The sequence below is a fragment of the Wolffia australiana genome, chromosome 19, assembly GCF_029677425.1.
Source record: "Wolffia australiana isolate 7733 chromosome 19, ASM2967742v1".
Lineage (NCBI taxonomy): Eukaryota > Viridiplantae > Streptophyta > Magnoliopsida > Alismatales > Araceae > Wolffia > Wolffia australiana.
In genome coordinates, this window is record NC_135853.1 from 9,671,415 (window position 1) to 9,696,257 (window position 24,843).

General features: G+C 40.3%; 2 protein-coding genes across 6 annotated transcripts in view; both read right to left on the reverse strand.

Annotated features, from left to right (window-relative positions):
- Nucleotides 1-4,842: 4,842 nt before the first annotated feature.
- Nucleotides 4,843-7,434, reverse strand: LOC144715687 (uncharacterized). The gene is made up of 4 exons (XM_078590652.1): nucleotides 7,276-7,434; nucleotides 6,703-7,208; nucleotides 6,318-6,459; nucleotides 4,843-5,099 (listed from the first exon to the last, which is right to left on the reverse strand). Exons 2-4 carry the CDS (start codon nucleotides 7,124-7,126, stop codon nucleotides 5,057-5,059), a joined length of 609 nt encoding a protein of 202 aa, XP_078446778.1. The 5' UTR covers nucleotides 7,127-7,208; nucleotides 7,276-7,434; the 3' UTR covers nucleotides 4,843-5,056.
- A 3,166-nt stretch (nucleotides 7,435-10,600) lies between these two features.
- GALK (Mevalonate/galactokinase family protein) overlaps nucleotides 10,601-24,843 on the reverse strand; it is a 34,867-nt gene continuing 20,624 nt past the window's right edge. For 3 of the 5 annotated variants that reach the window (XM_078590543.1, XM_078590547.1, XM_078590546.1), the window contains 7 exons: nucleotides 23,306-23,491; nucleotides 22,833-22,967; nucleotides 22,012-22,146; nucleotides 20,767-20,837; nucleotides 13,341-13,418; nucleotides 12,819-12,960; nucleotides 10,601-10,818 (listed from right to left, as the gene is read on the reverse strand). In XM_078590543.1, coding sequence (XP_078446669.1) covers nucleotides 10,708-10,818; nucleotides 12,819-12,960; nucleotides 13,341-13,418; nucleotides 20,767-20,837; nucleotides 22,012-22,146; nucleotides 22,833-22,967; nucleotides 23,306-23,491 — 858 coding nt within the window. In that variant the 3' untranslated portion in view covers nucleotides 10,601-10,707. Of the gene's footprint in view, nucleotides 10,819-11,834; nucleotides 12,208-12,818; nucleotides 12,961-13,340; nucleotides 13,419-20,766; nucleotides 20,838-22,011; nucleotides 22,147-22,832; nucleotides 22,968-23,305; nucleotides 23,492-24,843 lie in introns of those variants that run through there. The other 2 variants (XM_078590545.1, XM_078590544.1) reach the window with 2 other exon arrangements.

The following is a 24,843-nucleotide window of genomic DNA, read 5'->3' on the forward strand; positions in this document are numbered from 1 at the left end:
ATTTGAAGGATACTTGTTAGGACATCAAAATATATGAAAAGAAAATCAATATCTAGTAATGCTCATAGATGAGTATGGCTGACCCCATAACCATTAGTGTGGTGATACTAATGATAGATAGTGATGGATATTATGTGTCCATCAAGCCAATCACACATATATGTTTTGTTAAAGTTTATTAAAGTATTTATTTTATTATTATTCTCGTGTCAAGTTCATAATAAAATCCCTGAATGAATGTAATGACTTGTTGACTTGTGATAAGATCATACTAAAATGATTACCATTCGCCAAGCGTGCATTCAAAATATCCATATTCCATGGATAGTCGAGAGGGACATCAAATTATCCAGATAGAATATCACTATATGATCCTACTTGTATGATAACTATGGTTGATATTGTGGCCGTTTGTGTGGAGGTACTAAGAAGAGACGGTGGGTGCTCTTTAGAGAAAGAGTTCACTGAATTTATTCGTATAAATACCTTAATAGTATTATTCCTATACATCAATGAGGTTGATTCATATCACAGTTGTATAAATGGTTCGTTGGCCTGAGACACCACATACATCTTATACATGGATGTCCATGTTTTAATTAAGATTTATGAGTTCCTAACTAAGGGATATAAACATATCTTAGCTCGAACATAGCAAGAAGTACACAAAGATAATTGAGCAGTCAAGAGAGGCCTCGGTGTAAATGGATATTGACTCAAGGAAGAAAAAGAATCAAATAGCCAAAGTAATGAATATTTTGGAGAAGAGGTTGTCCAATGATCCACATTACACACTAGTACTAAGTAAATAATGGATTCGGGCTTGATGGTTAACAATACCCTAAGTCATTTCAGAGTCCTATGCGGATGAAGGATTATACATATGCATTAACTGATGAAAATAAAGGTTTCATGAGAGAGTTTGAACACTACTGTGTATCTTACAAGGCATGCGGTGTAGCTTGACACCCCGCATTCTAGAAACTTAAACTATGGATTGCGTTAAATCAACCCTTAATTAATCTATATGTTGATATCATTAATTAATAAGAAAGGCTAGTAATTATTATTAGGCCGCTTATTGACTAGAATGATACATGGGCCTAAAGGTTCTCACACACAACATTAAAAGAACATTGATAGATACACTTTATCTAAATGACTTTTAGATAACTAAAGTATAAAGAGGGGAGGAAACCTATTTTAGGGACCCAAGCCAGACAGAGCTGCCTTCCCTGAATTCCTTCTCTTTTTCTCCCACAACCAAAAAGAGAGTCTTTATAGTGATAAGACCAACAAAATCTTCAAAAATAGTTGGACGAAAAGTGGAGATCCAAGAGCCTCTTGATCACCTGAATACTTCTGGAGCCCAAAAATGCGGAAGGCTTTAGAAAATTCTCCCAAGGACAGTTAAGGGAGGAAAAAGTTCCCCACGAGGTAAATTTTTTTTTTTGATTTAGTCATTGATTACATATTCCGTAGTCATGAAAACAATTTGCTAGGTTTTCATGAATGGCCTAGATCCCAACAATACATTTGGTAATCTTCATAAGCGTAATTGCTGAAATGAATAAGCATGTGTGAGTTAATGTAAACTTATTGACTGAGGGTTGAGTTTTCATAATCTAGTTTCAACATTCAATAAAACATATACCTAGGCATTTTATTAAAATTTACTAGGTCTTACTCTTCATTGATTGTCGATGTGGTTTTGATCTGCATTTTGTGATAATATCAGTCTTAACAGGTTAAATGACAGTATTTACATAATTATTTTCCTTGAATTGGTGGTATATGCATGCTATCAAGGCTAAAATGATGAAATCCATTTTTAGAATACGGTTTTGCATTTAAAGTATTTCTGGGCCTTTTTATGACACTATATTCTGTCAAAATAAAATTTTGAGTTGCAATATGATTGTTCCAATTTTTAGACATTATATTCATGAAGATGATTTTTCTAAGTTGGAAAAGATATCTAATTATATTTTTCGAACTTATTGTTATTTTATATGAATTTCGTTATCACTTCAAATTTTTCGCTTCGCATGTTGCCAAAAAATTGGCATCAACCAATTGTTGAATCTCACTAATGATTGGAATCGGCCAATCATTGAAAAGATACTATTATGAGATGAACTACTGATGCTTTTTATTATTATTATTTTTACTACAACTATGGCGTGGCCCAATCAGGAAAAATATTTAAATCACAATAAATGTGATGCAGAGACTGAGAAAATTTGATTTTAATATTTTTATTTTTATCATTAGTTTATATTTTGACAAGTCAAAAGTTGTGGCGCCCTCAAGCGTGTTACGAAACACATGGCACAACATGTACATGTGATGCTGATGTGTCCATCATTAACAGGACCTTCTTAGGAAATTTGATGTGGTGTATGCTGACACGCGATCACATCACATCGCACACATCTTTCATTGTTATATTATTTTTCTTAAATAATAATATATATTTATTCCTTCCTTTTTATCTTTTCCTTGAAGGGATACGGGGCGTGATGCGGAATAATCATGGTCAAGTGATTGCATTTAATGTGAAAGTAAATATGAATCCCTATAGGTAATCTGGCAGCAGTGACGAGGATGAGGGGAGAGAATGATATAAATTAAATCAATGGCCAAGAATTCTCCAACATTGGAGTTTGATATCTGACAATCCATAATGCCAATCTAGATGAAATCTTGAGAGGAAGCTTCATCTTTCTCTCCGCTATCCATCCATAAGATTGGATCTATAAATTGAGCTTTAGATCTTTGTAAAAAATCTTTGAACTCACTTTCTCCTAGAGAGGCATATTGAAATAGATTGAGGTTTTTGAAGGTCCATCAAGGTTTTCTTGGTGTCTTGAGCTCATAGAAAAGGTCAATGGAGAAGTGGAGAGGATGATCCACATCAGAAAATTTCCCTGATCCTGGTGAAACTAGGGATCTACTTTAAGGTCAGTATCATGCTTTTCGTATCCTTCCTCCATCTCATACCTTTGGTAGATACTTATCACCTTCCTCATCAGTTCCACTCGAATATATCATCATCCATCACAGATCATTTCGTCCCTTGTTCTCCCCTCTATTTAGATCATAAACCCTAAACCACTATCTTCCTCTTCTTCCCTTCTCACTCATCACCTACATCCACCATCTTCCCCTTGCATCTTCGTCTATCTTACTCCCTGAATTCTACTCATCATATTCACCTACATCCCACCTACATCCCTTGTTAAATATTGAGTACATCCCATCTCATCTCATCATTTACATCATATCACTACCTCTTACCCTATATGTATCCTTCCTCATCCTACCTGAATCACTGTGAAGAGAGTTAAATCCCTAAGATCTGTTCCCTGTGACGACGACTCGATCATCCACTAGCTAGAATTATCACACGAGTATTGGTTTATAAATTTTATTGATTAATCTCAAATAAAAAACAACATAAATTTAACCCAAAATTTGAGTTTATCACCTTCCTAAAGTCTTTATCTAATTCAAAATTGATCATCACATGCTTATGCTATAGCTCCAATTACCATTTGTATACAAGGTCACATCCTTGGACATGTCTTCTGTCCCACCTGACCTACGAGACGTCAAACCCCAAAGTTAAAGAGACATCTCAGATAAGATGGGCAACGTTATGGATGGTGTCTCCTCCCTCGTCTACATCTCGCCCGTCCGCGCGTCTCGTACATTGATCATGATACAACTCATCTGTCACATCCGAGTCTCATGTCCTGGATCCAGGATGCATCAAACTCTTTTCAAAGGATAAACACTAGTCTAAGGGTTTGACATGGGTAAAGGGCTGATCAAGGCCAAAGGATAGTCTGTAGCCAAATAATTGATAGTGTTTATAGATTTGGCCGTGGTCAAAGAGTTGCCCGCAGCTGTACAGTTGACCTGAGTCGAAGGTTGACCTCAGTTGAAGACTTGAAAATAGTCAAAGAGTTGACTAATGTCAAATGGACGTGTGCTATCAAGATATTGAGCTTGGTCGAAAGGGTTGGGTCAGCAGGTATTTTTTTTTATGTTATTAATATTGGGCTCATTAATCGCCGTAGTTGTATTTAATTAAGTGAAGACCAAGATTCATCAGAAGCGTAAAACGCTTTTGGATGACCTTTTATTATTCAAATTTACACTTCTCTCAAGCTAACTTTCTTATTATTTAATAATACAAAGCATGTAAAAATGTTTATTCGTGTTTTGGTAACTGATAATGCATAATTCCTATTATTTTACCTTTCAACCTTATTAAACCAAAGAGATGAGACTGTCGCTGCATTAAAAAAACGAAAGAACATATTTATCAAAATCCTTTGAGAATTTCATTGGGTAATCATAGTTACTCTGGTTGAAACTGTAACTCAATTACAGTCCATATCTCTGTAATTTATTGTCATGTTGTTTCATTGTAACCTCAGAACCATATTAATGTGGCTGGCTTATATTAATCCACCACTTCATATGTGGTAACAGTAAGCTAGGCTAAAAAATAATCATATCTTGGACCTGAAACTAAATTCAATAAGACTACCATCATTATCCACAACTAATCTCAGCAAGTAACATTAAGTGGAAAATCATTTATAGGAATAATGATAAAGAATTATTTAAATTTTCAGGCCCAAGACATGAACACATGTGAGCCTCAATCAATGAATATCTAATACCCAATAACAAGTTCAACAACTATACTTTTCATGTAATGTGCCAAGACCTATCCAACTATGCTTTTCATGTTTCAATTTTTTTATATTTATCATCATTTGATAATGGAAGTCATTCTCTTGGTAGTTCCCTCCCAAATTGCACGGATTATTGAATTAAATATCATTTATGCGAAACCTTGAGTTGTTTTTAAAACCCATGGTGTCCCATAAACTGGCCCCTCATATGTACAAATGAACGAGGAAATTTGTCAGACTGTTTTACAGAAAAAAGATGCAACTTTAGAGAGAACTTTCTCTACAGATGGGAGAGAGAGAGAGAGAGAGAGAGATTACTTGGTAGATTCTTCTTATTTGACTGATCAACCTCTCTTGCCCTGCATGACCCCTCTAACTCCAAGAGACCTGCGCATGATGACGAAAGATGATCAGATGATGATCATAATCACAGCTCTCTGCAATTGCTTTTAAAACCCAAATTCTTGACATTGCCTGAGAAGCTCTTTATGAATCCTTAGTTTGTTAAATATAATGAACAAGGTTGATTATATACATCTACATCTACAAATTCATAAATAGTGCAAAAAAATAAAGAAATTCAATAATCAATGACGTAATTATATATACTAATTTGTTGTAATAAACAATGCGCAAGCTTCATTTTCCATAGAAATCCACGGCAATGAATCTGGGATACCAGATTAATAAAAGTAAAAAAATAAGATGAATAATGTTGATTTGTATGCTATTAATGAATACCCAATTACAAATAAAAATTAATTACGTGATTATACCCTAATTTGTATGCTCTTAACGAACAGTAGGTAACAAGAAAGAAGAACAGATGCCACCCTTTGCTATAAAAATTAATCACATTAAAATAATAATGTGAGATGAACAATGCTGATCAAGACAGATTAAGGAACGTTTGGATTAGGGATCGGCAGTCGTAGTTGATTGTATTGGATCTCGTCTGATTAGATTGTCAAGAGCCGATTAGACAAACAAGGTTGTTCAAGAACGATCTGCCGATCCAAATAATCACATTCAATGGAGAAATGAACAGAAATTTCCAGTCAGGCCCAAATGAATCGATCAAAATTTCAAATGATCGCTGGCCCTCATGATCGAGAAGAGAAAAATTAACATAAATTTGTCTGTGCTGCCGGATAAAACGAGATCAGGATCATTTTAATCCAAGAAAAGAAGAAAACGACCTGCTGATCCGATAATCACACTCATTAGAAAGAATGAGCTGAGATTTTCAATCAGGACCAAATCGATCGATCAAAATTTCAAACGATCACCGACCCTTAATTTTCATGATCAAGGTGAGAAAAATTAACAACAAAAAATTGTCTGTGCTGCCGGATTAAACGAGATCAGGATCATTTTAATCCAAGAAAAGAAGAAAACGATCTGCTGATCCGATAATCACACTCATTAGAAAGAATGAGCTGAGATTTTCAATCAGGACCAAATTAATCTATCAAAACTTCAAACGATCACCGACCATTAATTTTCATGGTCAAGGCGAGAAAAATTAACTACAAAAATGGGTCTTTGCTGTCGGATTAAACGAGATCAAGATCATTTTAATCCAAGGAAAAGAAGAAATCTCACCTTGGAGATGCCGAGGACGGACTGACAGAATCGCTGGGAAAGGCGTTTCTCAAGTACTGAATCTGGATCATCCTTCCATTCCCTACAGATGACTCGGGCGACCCAGCAAAGTTCCCTCTCGAATGACTTCTCGAAAAAATCCCTGAAAAGAGAACAGTTCACGGTTCAAGAACAGTCGAAAAAGCATCACATGTTCCAACTGTTTCAAACCCTTTCCGCTCGGGCAGATCAATTTTATGAAAGCGACAACACTTTTCAAACCAATTCACAGTTTATCCTTCAATTTGATCTCAGATTTCGAGAAAAAGGACAATCAAATCACAGAGAATCAGATCTTAACCGGGGATTTGATTTTCAATCGGAAGAATTGTCGGAGAGATCGTACCTTGCCAGACGATGATGAGGCAGAAGAGGAGCGTGACAACGAGAGGCCAGAAGCTGCTGGAAGAAGAAGCCGGTCTCGAGTTCTTCGTCTTCATCAACGCCTTCATGCGCTCAACCCTCGCGCGCTTCAGCATGGCGAGCTCGGAGATGTGCTGGATCAGCTTCTCATCGGCAGCGTCGAGGGAAACAGCGCGGGGAGGCCGCGGCGGCTTCGGAGGCTTCCTCCCCGCCTTCTTCTTCTTCGTGGTGGTCGTCTTCTCCACAGAATCTAGGGTTTCCTCTTCCTTGCCAGGCTCAACCGAACCTACAATCGGCTCCGCGCCGGTACAAACTCTAGTTACAAGGCTGTTCGCCAGATTAGGCGCATTTCCGTCGCCTTCTCCGGCTCCAACCCCCTGCTCGAGGTCGATTTCCGTGGGAATCATCGCTAAGGACTAGATTCAAGAGGAATCAAGCCGGCATTTTCGAGATCGAGGGAAAATCGCGTGAAAAACGATCGAATTGGGCCTGCGGAAACGGGAAAAACGACGTCAAGAAGGGATTTTGAGAGGAGGAGAGAGATCGGGAGACTCACCGATGTTGCATCCGCGATGAAGATATGGTGAGATTGAACGAAGAACTCGAGCAAAATTGAGATTTTTATAAAGATTGGGGGGAAGAACAAGGAGGAGATTCGAAGCGTGGGATTGAGGGGCAGGCGAGTTTGGCGGCCCTCACGATGGTGTACAAGGAACGCTTGAGCTATTTATATAAAATCTAGTTAGAGAGAGAAAGAGGAGAGAGAGATGGACGGTCACATCTTACGTGCACAGCGCGCGCCGCGTTGTATTTGCAGAGAAGAGAGAGAGATAGAGAGAAAGATGTAGTGAGATGAAAGAAAAATGTAATGTAGGTAGATAGAGAGAAAGATGTGGAGAGAGAGAGATGTAGAATTGTAGATAGAGAGAAAGATGTGGAGAGAGAGATGTAGAATTGTAGATAGAGAGAAAGATGTGGAGAGAGAGATGTAGAATTGTAGATAGAGAGAAATATGTGGAGAGAGAGATGTAGAATTGTAGATAGAGAGAGATTGAGAGAAAGATGTAGAGACAGGAATAGAAAGATATAGTGAGAGATAGAGAAAGATGAAGAGAGAGATAGAGAAAGATGTAGTGAGAGATAGATAAAGATGTAGAGAGAGATAGAGAGAAAGTGAGAAATAGAGAAAGATGTAGGGAGAGATGGAGAGAAAGATGTACTGAGATAGAGAGAAAGATGTAGCGAGAGATAGAGAGAAAGATGTAGAGAGAGATAGGTAAAGATGTAGAGAGAATTGAGAGGGAGACAGAGAAAGATATAGAGAGAGATTGAGAGGAAGAGGGAGAGATTGAAAGACAAATATGGAGAGAGAGAGAGATAGAGAGAGGGGGAGAACGATGGGGAAAATGTGGGAGGAAAGAGAGATAGGGATAGTACAGGGTTGTATTTAGAGGGAGGAGAGAGAAAGAGAGGAGAAATGCTGACCTTTCTTAGAGAGAGGAGAGAGAGAGAGGGATAGCGATGGAGGGAACTAGTGCCTGCCAGCTTCTATTTAGAGAGAGAGAGGACCGACGGGAAAAAATCAAATACTGCTTGAACGTTGTATCCGTTGTACCTATTTAGAGAGAGAGGAGAAGAGAGAGAGGGAAGAGAGAGGACCGCGGTCCACGGAGACCTGCATCGTTTTAGAGAGAGGTCAAAACCCAGCACGTTGTTTTTGGAGAAAGAGAAAAGGTGAGAAAGAGGGAGAGAGAGAGAGAGAGAGAGATAGGGATAGAGAGAGAGAGAAAGAGGGAGATTAAGAGAGCAGAGAGAAAAAGAGATTAAGAGAAGATAGAGAAAAGAGAGAGAGAGAGAGATTGAGAGAGGAGAGAGAGAAAGAGAGATTAAGAGAGGATAGAGAAAAGAGAGAGAGAGAGAGAGAGAGAGAGAGAGAGAGAAAGAGGGAGAAGAGATAAATTGAGAGAGGAGAGAGAGAGAGATTAAGAGAGGGATAGAAAGAGAGATTAAAAAGAGATTAGGAGAGGAGAGAGAAAGAGAGATAGAGGGATAGAAAGAAAGAGATTAAAAGAGGAGCGAGAAAAGAGAGAGAGCTAATGAGAGGAGAGAGAAAGAGAGAGATTAGGAGAGGAGAGAGAAAGAGAGATAGGGATAGAGAGAATAGGAAAGGAGAGAGAGAATAGGGATGGAGAGAATAGGAAAGGAGAGAGAGAATAGGGATAGAGAGAGGTTCGGAGAGAGAGAGATTAGAGAGGAGAGAGAAAGAGAGAGAAGACAAGGTTAGAAGAGTTAGAGAGAAACCGACGGCCCACCAAATATGGACCCCCTTCTAAAATTGGCAATTTCACAGAGAGATATTAGAGAGAGAAAATATGGATGTCAATTCTAGAGAGAGAAACAGCGAAACAGAGGGCATTCTGGAGAGAAAGACAAGGTCAAGAGAGTAGGTAAGAGAGGGATTAAACAAATATAGAGAACCCTAGAGAGAGAAAGTGTGACGGCAAACAGTACGGACAGAAAGGGGCAAATTCGTAATTTTCGAATAAAAGGATGGCCTGCTGCGTGTAAGTCGAACGTTGACTAGCCAACAAATCAATTACGTCTACGTTGGACACGTGGAAAATTGTGCACGTGCCATGACACGTGCCGAGGTGCTCCGTCTAACCTTATCCGAAGAGACACGTGTCTGTCACGTGACGCCAGCTGGCATTAGCTGGCAGCCTGGCACAACGGCTATAATTACTTTCTCCCTCCTGGCAGACAGACTCTCTGGAACCGTGTCCCCTTTTTATTATGCCTTCCTGTGGAAGATAGAGAGAGAGAGAGCGACAGATATATACTTAGAGAGAGAGATGAGATATAAATAGGTATATATGTAAGGAGAGAGAGAGAGAGAGAGAGAGATAGAGGTAGATGAGGTGGCATTTGAAAGCAAACCGAAAAAGTGGCAACTTTGAGAGTATAGAGAGGATGGGATGACAGATATATATTTATAGAGAGAGACATGAATAGATTATTGGTATATGCGAGGAGAGAGAGATAGAGGTAGATGAGGTGGCCTTTTCTATCCGTAGCTGTCCTTTAGTGACAGCGAACCAAAAAAGAGGCAACTTTGGGAGTATAGAGCGGATGGGATGACAGATATATACTTAGTGAGAAGAGATGAATAGATATAAATAGATTTTAGGTATATGTAAAGGAGAGAGAGATAGAGAGTCTAGAGAGGAGGTGACCCTTTATATCTGTAGTTTTCCTTTAATAAAAGCAAACCAAAAAAGAGGCAACTTTGAGAGTCTACAGAGGATGGCCTGTCATATATACTTAGAGAGAGATATGAATAGATTATAGGTATATGTATGGAGAGAGAGATAGAGGTAGATGCGGTGACCCTTTATAACTGTAATTTTCCTTTAAAAAAAGCAATCCAAAAAAGAGGCAACTTTGACAGATATATACTTAGAGAGAGAGATGTATAGATATGAATAGATTACAAGTATATGAAAGGAGAGAGAGATAGAGGTAGATGAGGTGGCCCTTTCTATCTGTAGTTTTCATTTAATAAAGAAAAGCCAAAAAGGAGGCAACTTTGACAGTCTAGAGAGAGATAGACGACTTTTAATTGCATTTATTTTAATCTTGGCTGGCAAAAAGAAAAAGGAAATTCTATTTTCCCATTTCTTCCCAACTTGTGAAAATTAAAAGTTCAATACCACTTCGCACCTATTTAATTTTTGCAGTCCTTGTCATGTTACCTAATTAATTTTTGCAGTTTTACTCAAGGCATGAAGTGTCATTAATTTTGTAATCTAGATTTTGAGTCTAGAGAGAGAGAGAAATGTAAAGTATTTGTCTTTTTTTTTAAAAAGGCAACAAGTAAACCATGAGAGAGAAAGAGAAGGAAGTATCAACCATTCCAATCATGCAATATTCAGCAGTTTATTATTGAGTGTATGTCTAGAGAGAGAGATAGAATTAAAATAGGATGGATTCAGATAGTGAGAATGGCAGCGCCGCTGGCGGGCTTGGAAGCAAACACATAAAGCCCAAGGTCGCCTTCGTCGATTATCCCACGGTCGATCCTTGGCTGGTAAAATGATTCCTGCCAGAGAGAGATATAAATATTCCCGAGGTCGCCTTCAGAGACGAGGAGAGAGAGATACATGATCTTGTTTTGGAACGTGCTAAAATGTAAAGTCAACGGTCATTAGGAGACGAGGATTAGAAATAAACAAGTGGTCTGAGAGAAAAACAATAGGGATATAAAATTGTTAGAGAGAGAGATGGAGATGACAGCATCCCAACATGGGACTAAGTCAGTGGAATTATAAATTGGTATCTAAAAGAGACGGGTGACGAGTCGTTTCTCTTCGAGAAAATATCTCCATAGAAAGATGGTAGGTAGATAATGAATATACAGATGGATAGAGAGAGAAATATCATAAATTGGGCTCATCAAAGAAAGGGGAAAGGGCTAAACCATGGTTTTTCTTCAAGGAGAGATCTTCATGGAATGGACAAATAACTGGAGAGAGATATATCATAAATTGGTCTCATCAAAGACCACGGTTTTTCTTCAAGGAGAGATCTACATGGAATGGACAGATAGATAGAGAGAGAGAGATAACATAAATAGGGCTCATCAAAGAAAGGGGCAAGTAATATACCACGGTTTTTCATCAAGGAGGGATCTACATGGAATGGACAGACATATATACAGAGAGATGTCATAAATTGGGCTCATCAAAGAGAGGGACAAATAATAAACCATGGTTTTACATCAAGGCGGGATCTACACAGAATGGACAGATAGATAGATAGAGAGAGAGATATCATCAACTGGGCTCATCAAAGAGAGGGACAAGTAATAAACCATGGTTTTTCATCAAGGAAGAATCTACACAGAATGGACAGATAGATAGATAGAGAGAAAGAGAGAGAGATACGTTGGATCTGACAGGCTATATAATAAATTGGGTTAGGCAAAAAGAGTATGCATTTAACTGGCGATTTTTTTTGAGGAAAAGTCTGCATGGGTGGTTGGTTGATAATGAATGGAGAGATGAACAGAGAGAGAGAGAGAGATAAGTAGGGATGGACATGGAAAAAGACAGAGCATTATTGTCTACCGAAAGCTTGAGCATTATAATACACTGGGATGAAGAGTGACCATGATCAGAAGCAACTCGGTCAATCCGTAACCCATGGGGAAAGAAATTTTGATAAGAACATTGATTTAAATTTGCTGTCCTCGATGATGATGGCCAGAGGACTTTGATGAGTCATCAACATCCTAATCATTCGTCTCGGCCAGGATGATGATGATAGTAATGAAAAAATTGCCATCGTCATCACCATCCTGGCGGCCAGATGATGATGATCGCGGGGTGAACCCTTTCCTCCGCCAGCCACCAACAGCTTCTCATCCTTCTTCAAGATGACGAGATGACGAGTCATCACCATCATCATCATCTTCGACACTCGTCCTTGACTGAGATGATCATGAAGATATCATTGTTAGACAAGATTGTGACGAGTCATCATGACAATGATGACTTTTTCCTGGGATGGAAAACACTACAATCGAGAAGTATATGGAAGGATGAAGGGATCGACTGGGGTGCTCATCACGCGAATGCAGTGATTGATTGATGATCAGGGGGTAGGGAATCGAAGAGGCCAAAGGAATTGAGACGGAGTAGAAAAGAGAATTGGAACTGTAACTACTACTTTATACTTCTTCTTGGTTGTCTCCTAAAGGAAGGTCTCTCCTAGTTGAAAGAAAACGTGAATGAAGGAAAGACCAAAATCCAATCAAACGGGCTGAAATTACAAAAACACACCACTGAATGCAGTTAGGGGTCGAATCAAATTTTTACTATTGACTGACCTAGAGATTTAGGGAAAGACCAAAAGGCCCCCCAAATGGGTTGAAATTAAGAAAAAACCCTAAATGCGGTTGGGGATCGTATCATATTTAATACTACTGACTGGCCTTGAGATTCAGAGAAAGACCAGAAGCAACCACATAAGACGGATGAATTTGTAAAAACAACCCTATATGCCACTGGGGATTGCATCAAATTTCTAATACTCACTGACCTTGAGATTCAGGATGAACTGAGGAACGCTTGATTCTCTGACTAGGGCGACCACACAGCCACCCCAGCCTGCACCAGTGAGTCTTGCGCCCAGCGCCCCATTCTCTTTGCAGGTTTTTACTAGCTCCTCCAGTTCCGGACAGCTAAACCCAAACAGAGTAGCTCTCTCGTCAGCAATTAAAATATAAAAGATAGTTAGAGATGCTGGAGGTCAGTTTTCATTTTGAACTTAAAGGTCATGTAGCGTTTTTGTACAAATAGGAGTTACTTTCGTCAACTATTAAGATAAAAATTCACATAAAGAGAGCTTGAAAGTTACACTGTAGATGTATTTTCAGTTAGACCTGAATTTGTAAAGTCAATAACTGTCAACAAAGGAATTGTCTCTCTCCCAGTAATTTTTGAAAATGAGAAAACTCTTTTTTTGATACACATTGGGACGAGCTAATTTTTTGAACAAAAAAATGTGTGTATGTACATATACTTATTATGGGTGTAAAAAACCATCCACATGAAGACATACCTGCATTCGTACAGAACGCTGCAGCTGTGATGGCTGTCGTTCATGAGGTTCCCCAGCTTTTCAAGTTTTCCCTCATCGCTGCAAGAAGATAACTTTTGAGTTCCTCGTCAACTAGCTGCTCGCCAATCTATAAAAATAAATAAACATGTATCCTTCCATTCATCATTCTATTTTTTTTGGAAATATAAAAGGGTTGAACAACCGATGAATCAGTGAACCCCCAATAAGGACCTTACAGTTCCTTCACCATCAATCCAATCATATTCAAATCCTCTCCTCTCAGCCAGTCGCTCGCTCGAGCCATGTCACCTTTAAACCCTCCATTGTGTATGGCTCCATCTGTAGAAGCCATTCTTCCCCTGAACAGCACCTCGTTTAGAAGCCCACAACACTGTCAATGATTGGTCACCTTCATTTCCTCTGCCTCTACAATTCTGAACTGAGTCCTAGAAAATCTCTTCAGATGTCACCTTCAACCTTGATAATACTTGGCTGGCCCAAATCGTATGAGTAAATGAGCACTCAAAAGGGAGATGATTGCAGTTTTCTTCCCCATTAGAGCATATCAGACATTGTGACAATGTGTCCGGATATAGCCTTTTGCAAAAGACTCTTATCATTGGTCTTCTTCGTGCTAGCAACCAGCCGAAGATCCTCACCTTCAATGGAATTCTTTGTCCGACATGAATCTGCATGCCTGGATTTGCGACCTGTCTTCGTGTCGGCCCTCCTGGATCCTCGCGTAGGCCTTCTGAACTGAGAAGGGGCCATTTGTCCAAACCCAACCATCCCGCTCTCCATCATTTGGTCTTCACTCAATTAGAGATTGTTGCATGTCCATGAGTTCAGATACCCGCTGGTCGGACAAGGCACCCTGTATGATCGGTGTCTAGACTCCATCCCAACAGTCTGAAACATGGGCGTTTTGATTCTGAGCGAGCGTGTACAGACGACGGAACGTTTCACTCAACATGTCTCGTGCCAAGCATGCATCCCTCCAATATTGAAACGTCGCCCTGTCGACTAACTTGGCAGAAAAGAATCCTTGTACTCGTGGAAAGATCTGTCTAAGCCCGTGCCAGAAAGACAATGCCCCATGATATGGATCTGCCTTTCTGTCTCAATTCAATCCCTTGCAATAGATATATTGCAGTAATTTGATGACAAGATCATCCCGTGGATTCATAAATTCTCTCTTCCCATTTGGATAATAATGCCATATTCATACACCGCATGTGCAAGACCCCCATACCTCCCAATTTGGTGGGACGGCATATCTTGCCCCAAGCCACCATCCCAAGTCTCTTACTTTGTTCTGGTGTATGAATCTGTCTTGAATAAAGTGTCTCGTCATGGCATCTAATCTCTTCCCGACTCCTGCTGGAGTCTTGAATACTGAGAGGTACAATATCGGAATGGATGAGAACACCGATCCAGCAACACCAATCGAACCCCTCTTGATAACACCATAGCTTGCCACCTCTCTAGTTGTCTTTTCACCTTCTCAATGACCAGTTGCCAATCTGCTCTTGTCATCTGATACAATACCCTTCCTTGTATCAAAACGTAGCAACAAGGAGTCGAGAGGATTGTGAAAATAACATCAAGATAATAAACCCGCTCCTTAAACAAAAACAACCAGTCTGTTAATCCCGGAGGGGAAACAACGAGAACAGAACAAGAAGAAGAAAATAACAGAAAAGGAGATAGACTCCAGACATGGCTGGATCAGCTGGCCGTCCGCGTGGAGGTCAACCAGATCGGTCTTCCCCTCAGTCTTGGAGGATCTCCTCGACTGTCGACTAAAACTGCAACTCTCAACAGATCCCTGTTCTTGAGGATGCTCCCTCTTCCGTAATATCATTGGTCATATCTAATTTTAGTAGCATTGCTGAACGAGCCTTCCCAAATGCCGTTTAAGCTTATATTTCCTGATTTGGTTCATATCATCATCCTCCACTTTGTCAGTGCTAGTCTCAAATACCTTATTGGGAGTTTCCCAATCGATGTTCTCAGTATCTCTGCACATCGCGTCTCCTCTTCAGGAAATAGGCCGTTGCACAAAAAGACTGATTTTCTCCAGTTAATTTGTAGTCCCGTGAAATCTGTGAATAAATCAATTATAATAGATAGATTTTTTGCTTCCCTTGCTGAACCTTCGATGAAGAAGGTGGTGTCATCAGCATACTCGAGCAATGTAATCCCATTTTGGTGGTTAGACAGTTGATAGCCTCGCAACAATCCTTGTGAGCACACCTGATTGGTACAGACTGCGAGTGCATCCAGTGCCAAGATGAACAATAATGGTGCCAGTGGGCATCCTTGTCGCACCCCTCTTCGTGGCTGAATTTGACTGCCTTCTGGTTGTCCATTTATTAGCACCATGCAAGAGTGCATTGTGATGCGTCTCTTCACCCAGCCGATCCATTCCTTGGGGGAACCCCTTCTTTTCATAGAGACCCGCAAAAATTCCCAGTCTAATGAATCGTAAGCCTTGGCAATATCGACTTTCCACATGAATCCTCTGGTACCCTTCCTCTTCCATGCTGTTAATATTTCTCCCATTGTTGCTGTGCTGTCAACCAAGAGTCTACCTGGAATGAAAGCTGATTGAGCGAGTCTAACAAGCTCTGCTATCCTGGCCTGCAACTTTTTTGCCAGCACTTTTGCAATAATGAGATAGATAGATTTTGACAGTGAAATGAGTCTAAAATCTTCAATTCTATTTGCCCCTTGACATTTCGACAGGAGGAACAAATATGATCTATTGATCTTATTCCATATTCACTTTTCCTTGTTTAAACTCTTCAAGCATGGCCATCACATCCATTCCAACCGAATTCCAACACTCACTGTAAAAGAATACTGGTATGCTGTCTGGACCTGGAGTTCCATCGCCATTCAACCGCCTGATTGCCGCCTTGACCTCATCTTCTGAAAATGGATGAATCAATTCCGCTTGATGTTCAGGGCTCACCATCTATGGCCCCCTATCACACCACTTCCGCCAGTTCCATTCCCCTTTTTGGAGAAGGATTGGAAGTGGTTAGCAATGGCCTGTCCCACTGCCTGTGATCCGATGTGTTCTCGATGTCCCACCTTTATTCTCAATAGTTGATTTGTACGTCTTCTGCCGTTTGTCGCCACGTGGAAGAATCTTCTATATGAGTTGCCTGCGTGTAACCATAAATGTCTTGAGTGTTGTCTCCAGTCCATCTCCAATTTCTTTTCTTCCTCTGCCACCACCCAGTGCCATCCTCTACGTTCTTGAGCCTCTTCTCCCTTTAGAGCTCTGATTGTCTTCCAACTTATCCAGTTGCTTTAGTTTGGCTAGAGCTTCATTCCTCTTCTTTCTCCTGATTTCCAAAACTCATTTTTTATACCCCATCAAATGTTGCCGTAGCCCTTTCAATCTCTCAGCCATTGTCTCTATATAGGACCCCGCTCTGTGTTGTGCAGTCCACACTTGTTCTATCTCATCCCTGAAATTGACTTCATGGAACCATGATTTATCCATCTTAAAAAATATGTGGATCGGTGAATGTCTCATTTGTTGCCTATACGATGGGAGTATGATCTGATAATGGTCTTGGTAGAGATCTCACGTTTGCATTTGGGAACTTTTCTGCTACCTCGACTGAAGATAGGAATCTGGCCAGTCTATATTTCATCTCACCTTCTGCCATGCTCCTCCACGTGTACACACAATCCATTGGCCCCATCTCTTTTAAATATGTATTGGCTATGAATGACCAAACTTTTTCAGAGTCAGGGTCTAGTCCTCCCATGTTATTTGGCCTATCCCTCGACTCTAGCGTCAGATTGAAATTACCCCCAACAGCATTCGAGACCTGTGGAAGTTGGATACCACTTCTGCCAGCTCACCCCATAATGTGCTCCTCCTTGCTGCATTTGCTGACCCATATATTGATACTATTACCATCTCATAATCATCACTTATCCTTCTCAGCTTGACTGCCGTCACTTGGCCCGACCAAGTTTCCACTTTATAAAACACCGTATCGTTCCAAGCTACCACCACACCACCAGATCATCAAATTGCATTGACCACCAAGAATCCCTCGAGAAATCCTCGGCCCACTATGTTCCACACTCTAGCTTCACAAGATTCTGGCATAGCTTCTTGCAGGCATACTATTGTGGCTCCCCATTCTTTCAAATAATTTCTTATCACCCCTCTTCTTCGCTCATCTCGGAGCCCACAAACATTCCATGAAACACACTTCATGATTGCGTGTTTGTTCCCCCTGCCCCCTTCCTGACTCCATTGCAATCCCGCCCTCATAGAAACATCCTCTATTTGGTGGCTAAGTAGGGGATCTTCCCCACCTTCAATTATCTCCACTGTCTTGGAGAAGGGAGACGAAAGGGCAACAACCACATGCCTGATCCCTCATCGAACAAATGTAGCGGAAAGCACAAGGAAACAAGAAGCAGAGGGGAGTAAGAGCACCTTAGAGCATCGTCCATTACAAGAAAAAGAGGGGATTTCAACGGCCAATATAGTCTACAAAAGGACAAAGTTTGGAACTAAGCATGATCGGGAAATTGTGAAGTGGATGAAGGCCACCATCTCGGGCATCTCCATGTCTGGTTGTCAGCAGCCTATGATGTTTTATCATGTATTGGTATTTATATGTGTTTGTATTGTCTGAAGGCTTATGTCCTTATCGGATATAAGTGAAGCGGATCCAGGCTATCGGGTCCGCGATAGCCTGGATGACTGAAACGCCCAGGCTACTTATAAAAAAACCCTAGGGCGCCGTCTGAGGGTGTGTTCTGCATTTTCTACTCTTAACGTGAGTTCCTTCTCTTGTTCTTCCATTCTCTACCCTAAATCCTGATTATGGTTATGGTTTGACACTGGTGCTTGCGAGCTAGGAGTCAGCATTTGCGCTTCGCCTTTCCCCCAGCTATTAACTTCAAACGTCTGCTTTTCTCAGCCGTCATCCACTTTACAATTTCCCGTTCATGCTTAATTCCAAACTTCTGTTTGTAGACTAAATTGGCTGCTGAAATCCGCCTTTTTGTCTTGTACTGGACGATGCTTTATGGTTCTCTTACTTTCCTGTTCTTCTTGTTTCCTTGTGCTTTTCACTACATTGTTCGATGAAGGATCAGACATGTGGTTGTTGCCCTTTCGTCGCCCTTCTTCAAACTTTGCAGTGCTTCCTCTTCTGGTGACGCCTCCTCTTGGCTAATGTTCTCATTTTCAAGCTGAGCTCCTGTGGCTGTTATCTGCATGTCTTCTGCATCCCTGGATTCCGTTACTACCGTATCGTCTCCCTGGTTTCCCCCCTCATTCACTTGTATGTTCTGTCCGCTGTTTTGTTGTTGACTTTCATGAATGATGTCCTCCTTTGATGTTGTGGCCCCCTTCTCTTGTGATGTATCTGCATCTTTACTTGTTTCAGCCTCTTCCTTTCTCGTTCCTGTTGTTGGTGGTGGTTGCTGCATGTGTGTATACATCCTGACCTCAAAAATCCCCTCCAGGCCCCACAATCTGATCATAGGTGGTATTCAGTCCCCCTTGAAACGCTCCACTTCCACTATCACACAATATGGGTCCCCGGATACAAGTCTGGTTGAGAGGATACAAGTCCATTCATCATTCTTAAAATATGTCTAAAACAGATGATCAAACAAAAAGCAGGCTAGAGGAAGATCTACAAGCATTTGTATGACAAACTACTCTGGTACGAACCACAATCGTTGCGTGACAAATAATGTCAACAACCTTGATGTCGGTTCTGATAAGGTCCTTCCCAGGGCTTATCACTCCAAAAAGGGCCCAACAAAGTAATCAATCACGGGCGCCTTAATCCCATGCAAGTCGTTCAAATAAACACGGCACTGATCACTATCAATTCTATAAACAAGGTGGAGGACAGCTTAGGTGGGAAATTTTGAACATTCAAGAAGCAGTTACTCATCATCAGCTGGAGCTGAGAGATCCTCTCATCCAGAAGGGGAATCACCAATCCGGTGTTCCCCAATGTTTCCTCTCCTCCCATCCCTCAACGCTCTCTCATTTCTGCTCCTCCCCATCCCACTATTGTACTGCCACCTCGTTCTTGATTTCTTTTCCTGAATTGGAACTGATCAGGATTCATTTCTTCTAGTCAATTTCTGGAACTATCTTCTCCAGGTATAGACTCAATTGAACCATTATTTAGAATCATCACATGTTCCTATTAAGGAAGGGTTTTTCTGAGAGAGAGTATGATAAGTTCTCACTAGGGACGTAAGTCTCCAATGTGATTTGACGTTAAAGTGAGTCCCGGGATGAAGAAGAGAACGGGAATGGTCGAGGAGAGGCTGAGGGGAGGGATAAGGACCTGCTGAGGAGGAGTCGCCTGAAGGTGCGGTGAAGAGGATAACAATCACGAGGGACAGTGATTGAAGGGGGAGGGAAGAAAGGACAGGTATTTCCAGTCGCAAAGAACTTCTCTGGCTCTCTATCTGAAGGGACACCGCCATATTGAAAGGGAAACATGTTTAAGGTAAAGGACACAACTACCCCTGACTCCTCATTAGGGATCATATCAGAGTAGAGGGATTAATGAATGACAAGGGAGGGATCGATTGTGACACGAGCTGACTGAACATCCGGTGCGGGAAGGATGATCACAGGAGGAAGGAATCGCCAAGGGTTGAGGAAGAGAGACTGAGTGAAGAGGAAGGGAATTGTCAGCGGGTTAAGTTGGGAGAAATGAGAGAGAAGGATGAGGAGATCAGCCAATTTACAAACTTCAACTCTTCATTCTTGGCTGCCCTCTAAAAGGGAGTGGTACCATTATTTTAAGGAAACTTTCAAGAAGGGAATGACTAAAATACCCCTAGAGGGAATGGGGGTCGTATCACATAGTAATAAAATCATTTTGTTACCCTGAAATGGCCAACTGGGGGTAATGGTGGGACGAATTCTACAGGAATCGTTGTAAACGAGTGAATCAAATGCTACCCCGAAAAGGTTTCATTAGATTAGGATAATTAATGGGCCTTAAGGTAGGAGATTTAAGACAAAACCACTATACGTATGATAAGGTCTCCGGGAGAGCAATAAGACCTAACAATTAAAAAAATCCTCATTTCAATGATTCCAAAATTTTCTATTGTAAACGAAATTTTCTAAACGCAAGCGGCCACCTAAATTTTATTTTTATTTCAATGAAACCCAAAAGGCCAATCCAGAATTAGATTATCTTCCGACAACGGATCCTGTTGAGAGATTTATGGATCATTTTGTTCTTCTTTTCTGCATTGATAATAAACCTAAAATAATGAAATACTGCTTCCCAGTTTAGGATAATACATGTGATTCTTCGACTATACAAAATAGAACTGAATTGGTAGATTAAATAATATATTATGATTGTAAAATAGGAAGAAAAACAGCATTCACCTCAGGTCTGAGAGAACGGCATCTCTAAACGCAAAGACGCGCTTTGCTTCGGAGTAGACATGGCAGGCTCGCTGCGCACAGTTGAATTCTTAGACGTGTAAGAGCAATCCTTTTTTTGCTCAAAATCCAAACAGAGAATGAAGCAAGTATATCTGAGCTAAATAGAAGATAAAAAATAGGCACCACAAAGAATTTAAGCCCACATAATGAAAGGTGAGTGCAATTCTATGAAAATATTGCACTATGCGATTGAAAATTTCTCAAACCCAGCCCACACTATGAACCCAAAACTGGAAAAAATCCTCTGAGGACATCATTACTTAAAATACACCCTAAAAGGAACACAAGAAAATTGATGCACTGTTCATTCTAACAGAAACTAGTATGAAGATGTTACGATACCCATGGAGATCTAACAAAATCAAGAAATGGGACGAGGCAGAGAGAGGAGAATGGGAGATATGGAAGAGGTAAGAGAGAAGAAGAGAGAGAGATAGGTGACCGAACTCTCAAGAAATTCCGAATCGGGAGTTCTTTTCCTCATGACAGCCAGATTCAGCTACTCATGTCAAGAAACCACAGGGCAATCATTCATCGAAAAACATTCCAATGTATTTATAACCCCATGATTTCGAAGAATCAGTAATCTTATCAGGACTCTAACAGAAGATAGCATTCTTTCCCATATATTAGTTTCAATAGCATGCTTATAAATGCCTGAGAAAATTTAATAAAGTTTCTTATCACCCTCATACTTTTTCTTCACTAAATAAAATTATGTGAATGCATCTTTTTCTAGAAATAACATTGTGATTGCAAGCCAAACGTTAAACACAACAAATGAGTCAGGAAAAATGAGAACTAATCGAGAGTCTCAAACTAGTACACACGTGTCAGCAATATGAGCGTTAAGTTCTTACGAAACAGAGAGACACTAGAAAAATAAATCTCCCAGGAAAAATAAGGAAAAAGTGGATGTGACTTGCAAATGCATCGATGTCTCCCAGTCTCATACTTGTTCTCACAAGTGTGTAAATGAGACATTTTCTCGTGCACATCCCAGCAAAGATATCACCAAATCTTCAGACATGTCTCACGAAATTAGGGATAGGATGAGGTGAACTAACCTTACTTTTTGAAATATTCTTACCTTTTTTATGAAAGGATGAACTAATCTTACTTTTTGCAAAAAATAATTAAGTGGCAGAGGAAAGATCATGCCAACCTACGGTTATCATATTTTACCTGAAGCAATTTGAAATGCTTGGCAGCTCTCAACACATCAAGAGATGTGGGTGAATTGGCAAAAATTGTTGACAAGTCTTCCTCTGTAATTCTTTCTATCTCTTCTTTTGTGTATGGAACTTCGTTTAGGAATTCCTGGAAATATTTTAAGGGAAAGACCAATTAGATACTAGTTGATAGAAACAAGTGAAATACCGTAGAACTATTTTGTGGAAAGAATATATCTCTTTTAGGGTATTTCATCGTAACAAAGGAGCAGATTTATTCATTTTTTTTGGACACATGAAGGGAAGAGTAGCATATTTCTTTCACAAGTTATCTCCCGATAGCTTTTCTCAGGCTTTGACATACCTGTAAACAGAGTTTCCCCATCTCTGCTTACAAAATCCTCCCTCCTAAATATACTCGACCTGATGACCATTCTTCCACTTGATCCTTTATAGACTCAACCTGGTGACCAAAGTGCCCTTATTCCACCACACTAATATGCTCAAATCAAACTCCTAGTTTCCGGATAATATGGATTAGATTATTAAAAGGCGTCATGTTATGCTGCACAACTTTGTGAAATAACCCAAGGAGGATGCTGGTATAAATGATAAATAAGACATCAACCACTTGTGCATCCAACTGTAGCTCAAATGACTGAAAAAAATCAATGGACGACAAACAAAAACATCACTTTGTTAAAAATCATTTTTTCACGAAATAATAATGAAGGATAGCTTGAAATAAGGTACGAGGAAATTGGGGAATTTTCTTTTTAGCCAGCCAAAAAAATTATTGCAAAATGTATTTGCGTTTGGAAAACAGAGTAGTACCTTCACAGCAAAAAGAGGATCCGAATGGCCATGGTCCCCAGCATAAGAAACACACAGTCCTTCAACATCAGAAAGGGTTTTCACCTTGTAGATGGCTTCTTTTGTTTTCATGCCAAGCTTGATTCCGAGAACAATCTGCATAGATTCTAAGCATTAAATAAAAACCAAAAGAACATCAAGCAAACGTATATGGAAGGAACACAAACCATTTTTCCTTTCAACTAAAACTGAAAGACATGAGCTCTGAGCTTCTTGAACTTTAATGTGCGAAACTTTTTCAACACACCTTCGAAATTTAGAGGCAAATTAATAGCAGCTTATGAATGTGTATTTAACCATCCAACACCAGTCCATAATGGTGTTCGTCGACTACAGCTCCTAATAAGAGGTGTGTTTAAAAGAATGTAGGGTAGCCTCAAAAAATATATAATGCCATTTTCCTCATACAGTAAATACAATGTTCCATAACTTACTGCAGCCAACCGACATTCTACAACACGATTGTTGTAGTTTGTTGCAGCTGTCACAGCTTTCTGGGACTCTGCAAGGGAATGAGCGATAACAAATGTTCCCCCAGCAGGCAGTTGCACATCACTTGCACGAATTGGGTTGAAATCAATCAGCTCCGCAAAACCAGGTTTGGCCATGATTGAGATTGCCTGCACCACCAAATTTTGATTCTTTCAGCATGAGATTGATAGAAGTCATAAAATATAGTGAAACGCAACCACATTTAAATGGTTCAAACGCATCCACTGTGTCTTTAAAAAAATGGTGCATCATTTTGTTCATAAAAAGAGAAATAACGGTCACAAGTCTGCTTTTACTTGTCTATCATATTAGTGCCTTCAAATATTTTTTTATTGTGATAATATAATTTTTACTCTTTTAATTCAAGTACCAGGTCTAAATGATTGGGTAGAGTCTAAAGTAACATCACAATAAGTTGTGCCTACAGCTCCCGAGTGGATTTTTACATCATTTATAATAATTCTAGGAGCCTTGCAGGACTTACATGCTACCAAAATCTCCTCACATTACCAGACCTGTTTCCCATCAGTTTTCCTAGCCAACCATGATGCTGCAGCCTCACCGCTTATGCGACCACCAGATCACCTTACGGGCCAACTCAGCCACTGTCTATTGTTGTCCGTATAGGTATTCCCATTTCCAAAAGAATGAGCTGGAGAAGCTGGTCGAGGAACAACTAGCCGCCGGCATCATCCGACCGTCATGCAGTCCATATTCAAGTCCCACCCTACTCATGAAAAAGGATACAGGAAGTTGGCGTTTCTGAGTGGATTACTGAGCATTGAACAGTGTCACCATGTGATACGACCCTTCCATGCACGTACATGCAACAGAAGAAACGTACCAAATCCACCCATGCTGAGCTGTCGCACAGGAGACGACTAGAGACGAGATCAAAGCTATAAATAAGAAGGCCGGGGACCGAGCTGGAGCACAGAACAAACTTTCTTGAGAGGAGCTCCAGACACTCCGACGCTCTCTTGGTTTGGAGTAGGGAGATCCTCCATTCCTTCCAGAGGACAGCCGACCGATTCGGTTTGGTCATATTGTTTCCCTTTTTCTTTCATTCTTCTTCTACAAACTCTATTCATGATTTCACAGATCTCAATGTTACAATTTCTTGCTATCTTCTGAATTCTTGGTCCAAGGTTCGTCCTGCATTATTTATATTTGTCGGGAGTGTAACACCATGCCAAACAGATTTCCAATTCCCGTCGTCAACAAACTTCTCGAAGAACTCCACTGCACAAGGGTCTTCTCCTAACTCAACCTCAAGTCCTGTTATCATCAGATCCGGATGAGAGTGGAACACATCGAAAAGACGGCGTTCCGCACCTACTTAGGTCACTACAAATACTGGGTAATGCCATTTGGCCTTTGCAATGGCCCAGACACGTTCCAAGCACTCATGAATTTTATATTTCAACCGTATCTACGCAAGTTTGTTTTGGTCTTTTTCAATGATAATCTCATATTCAGC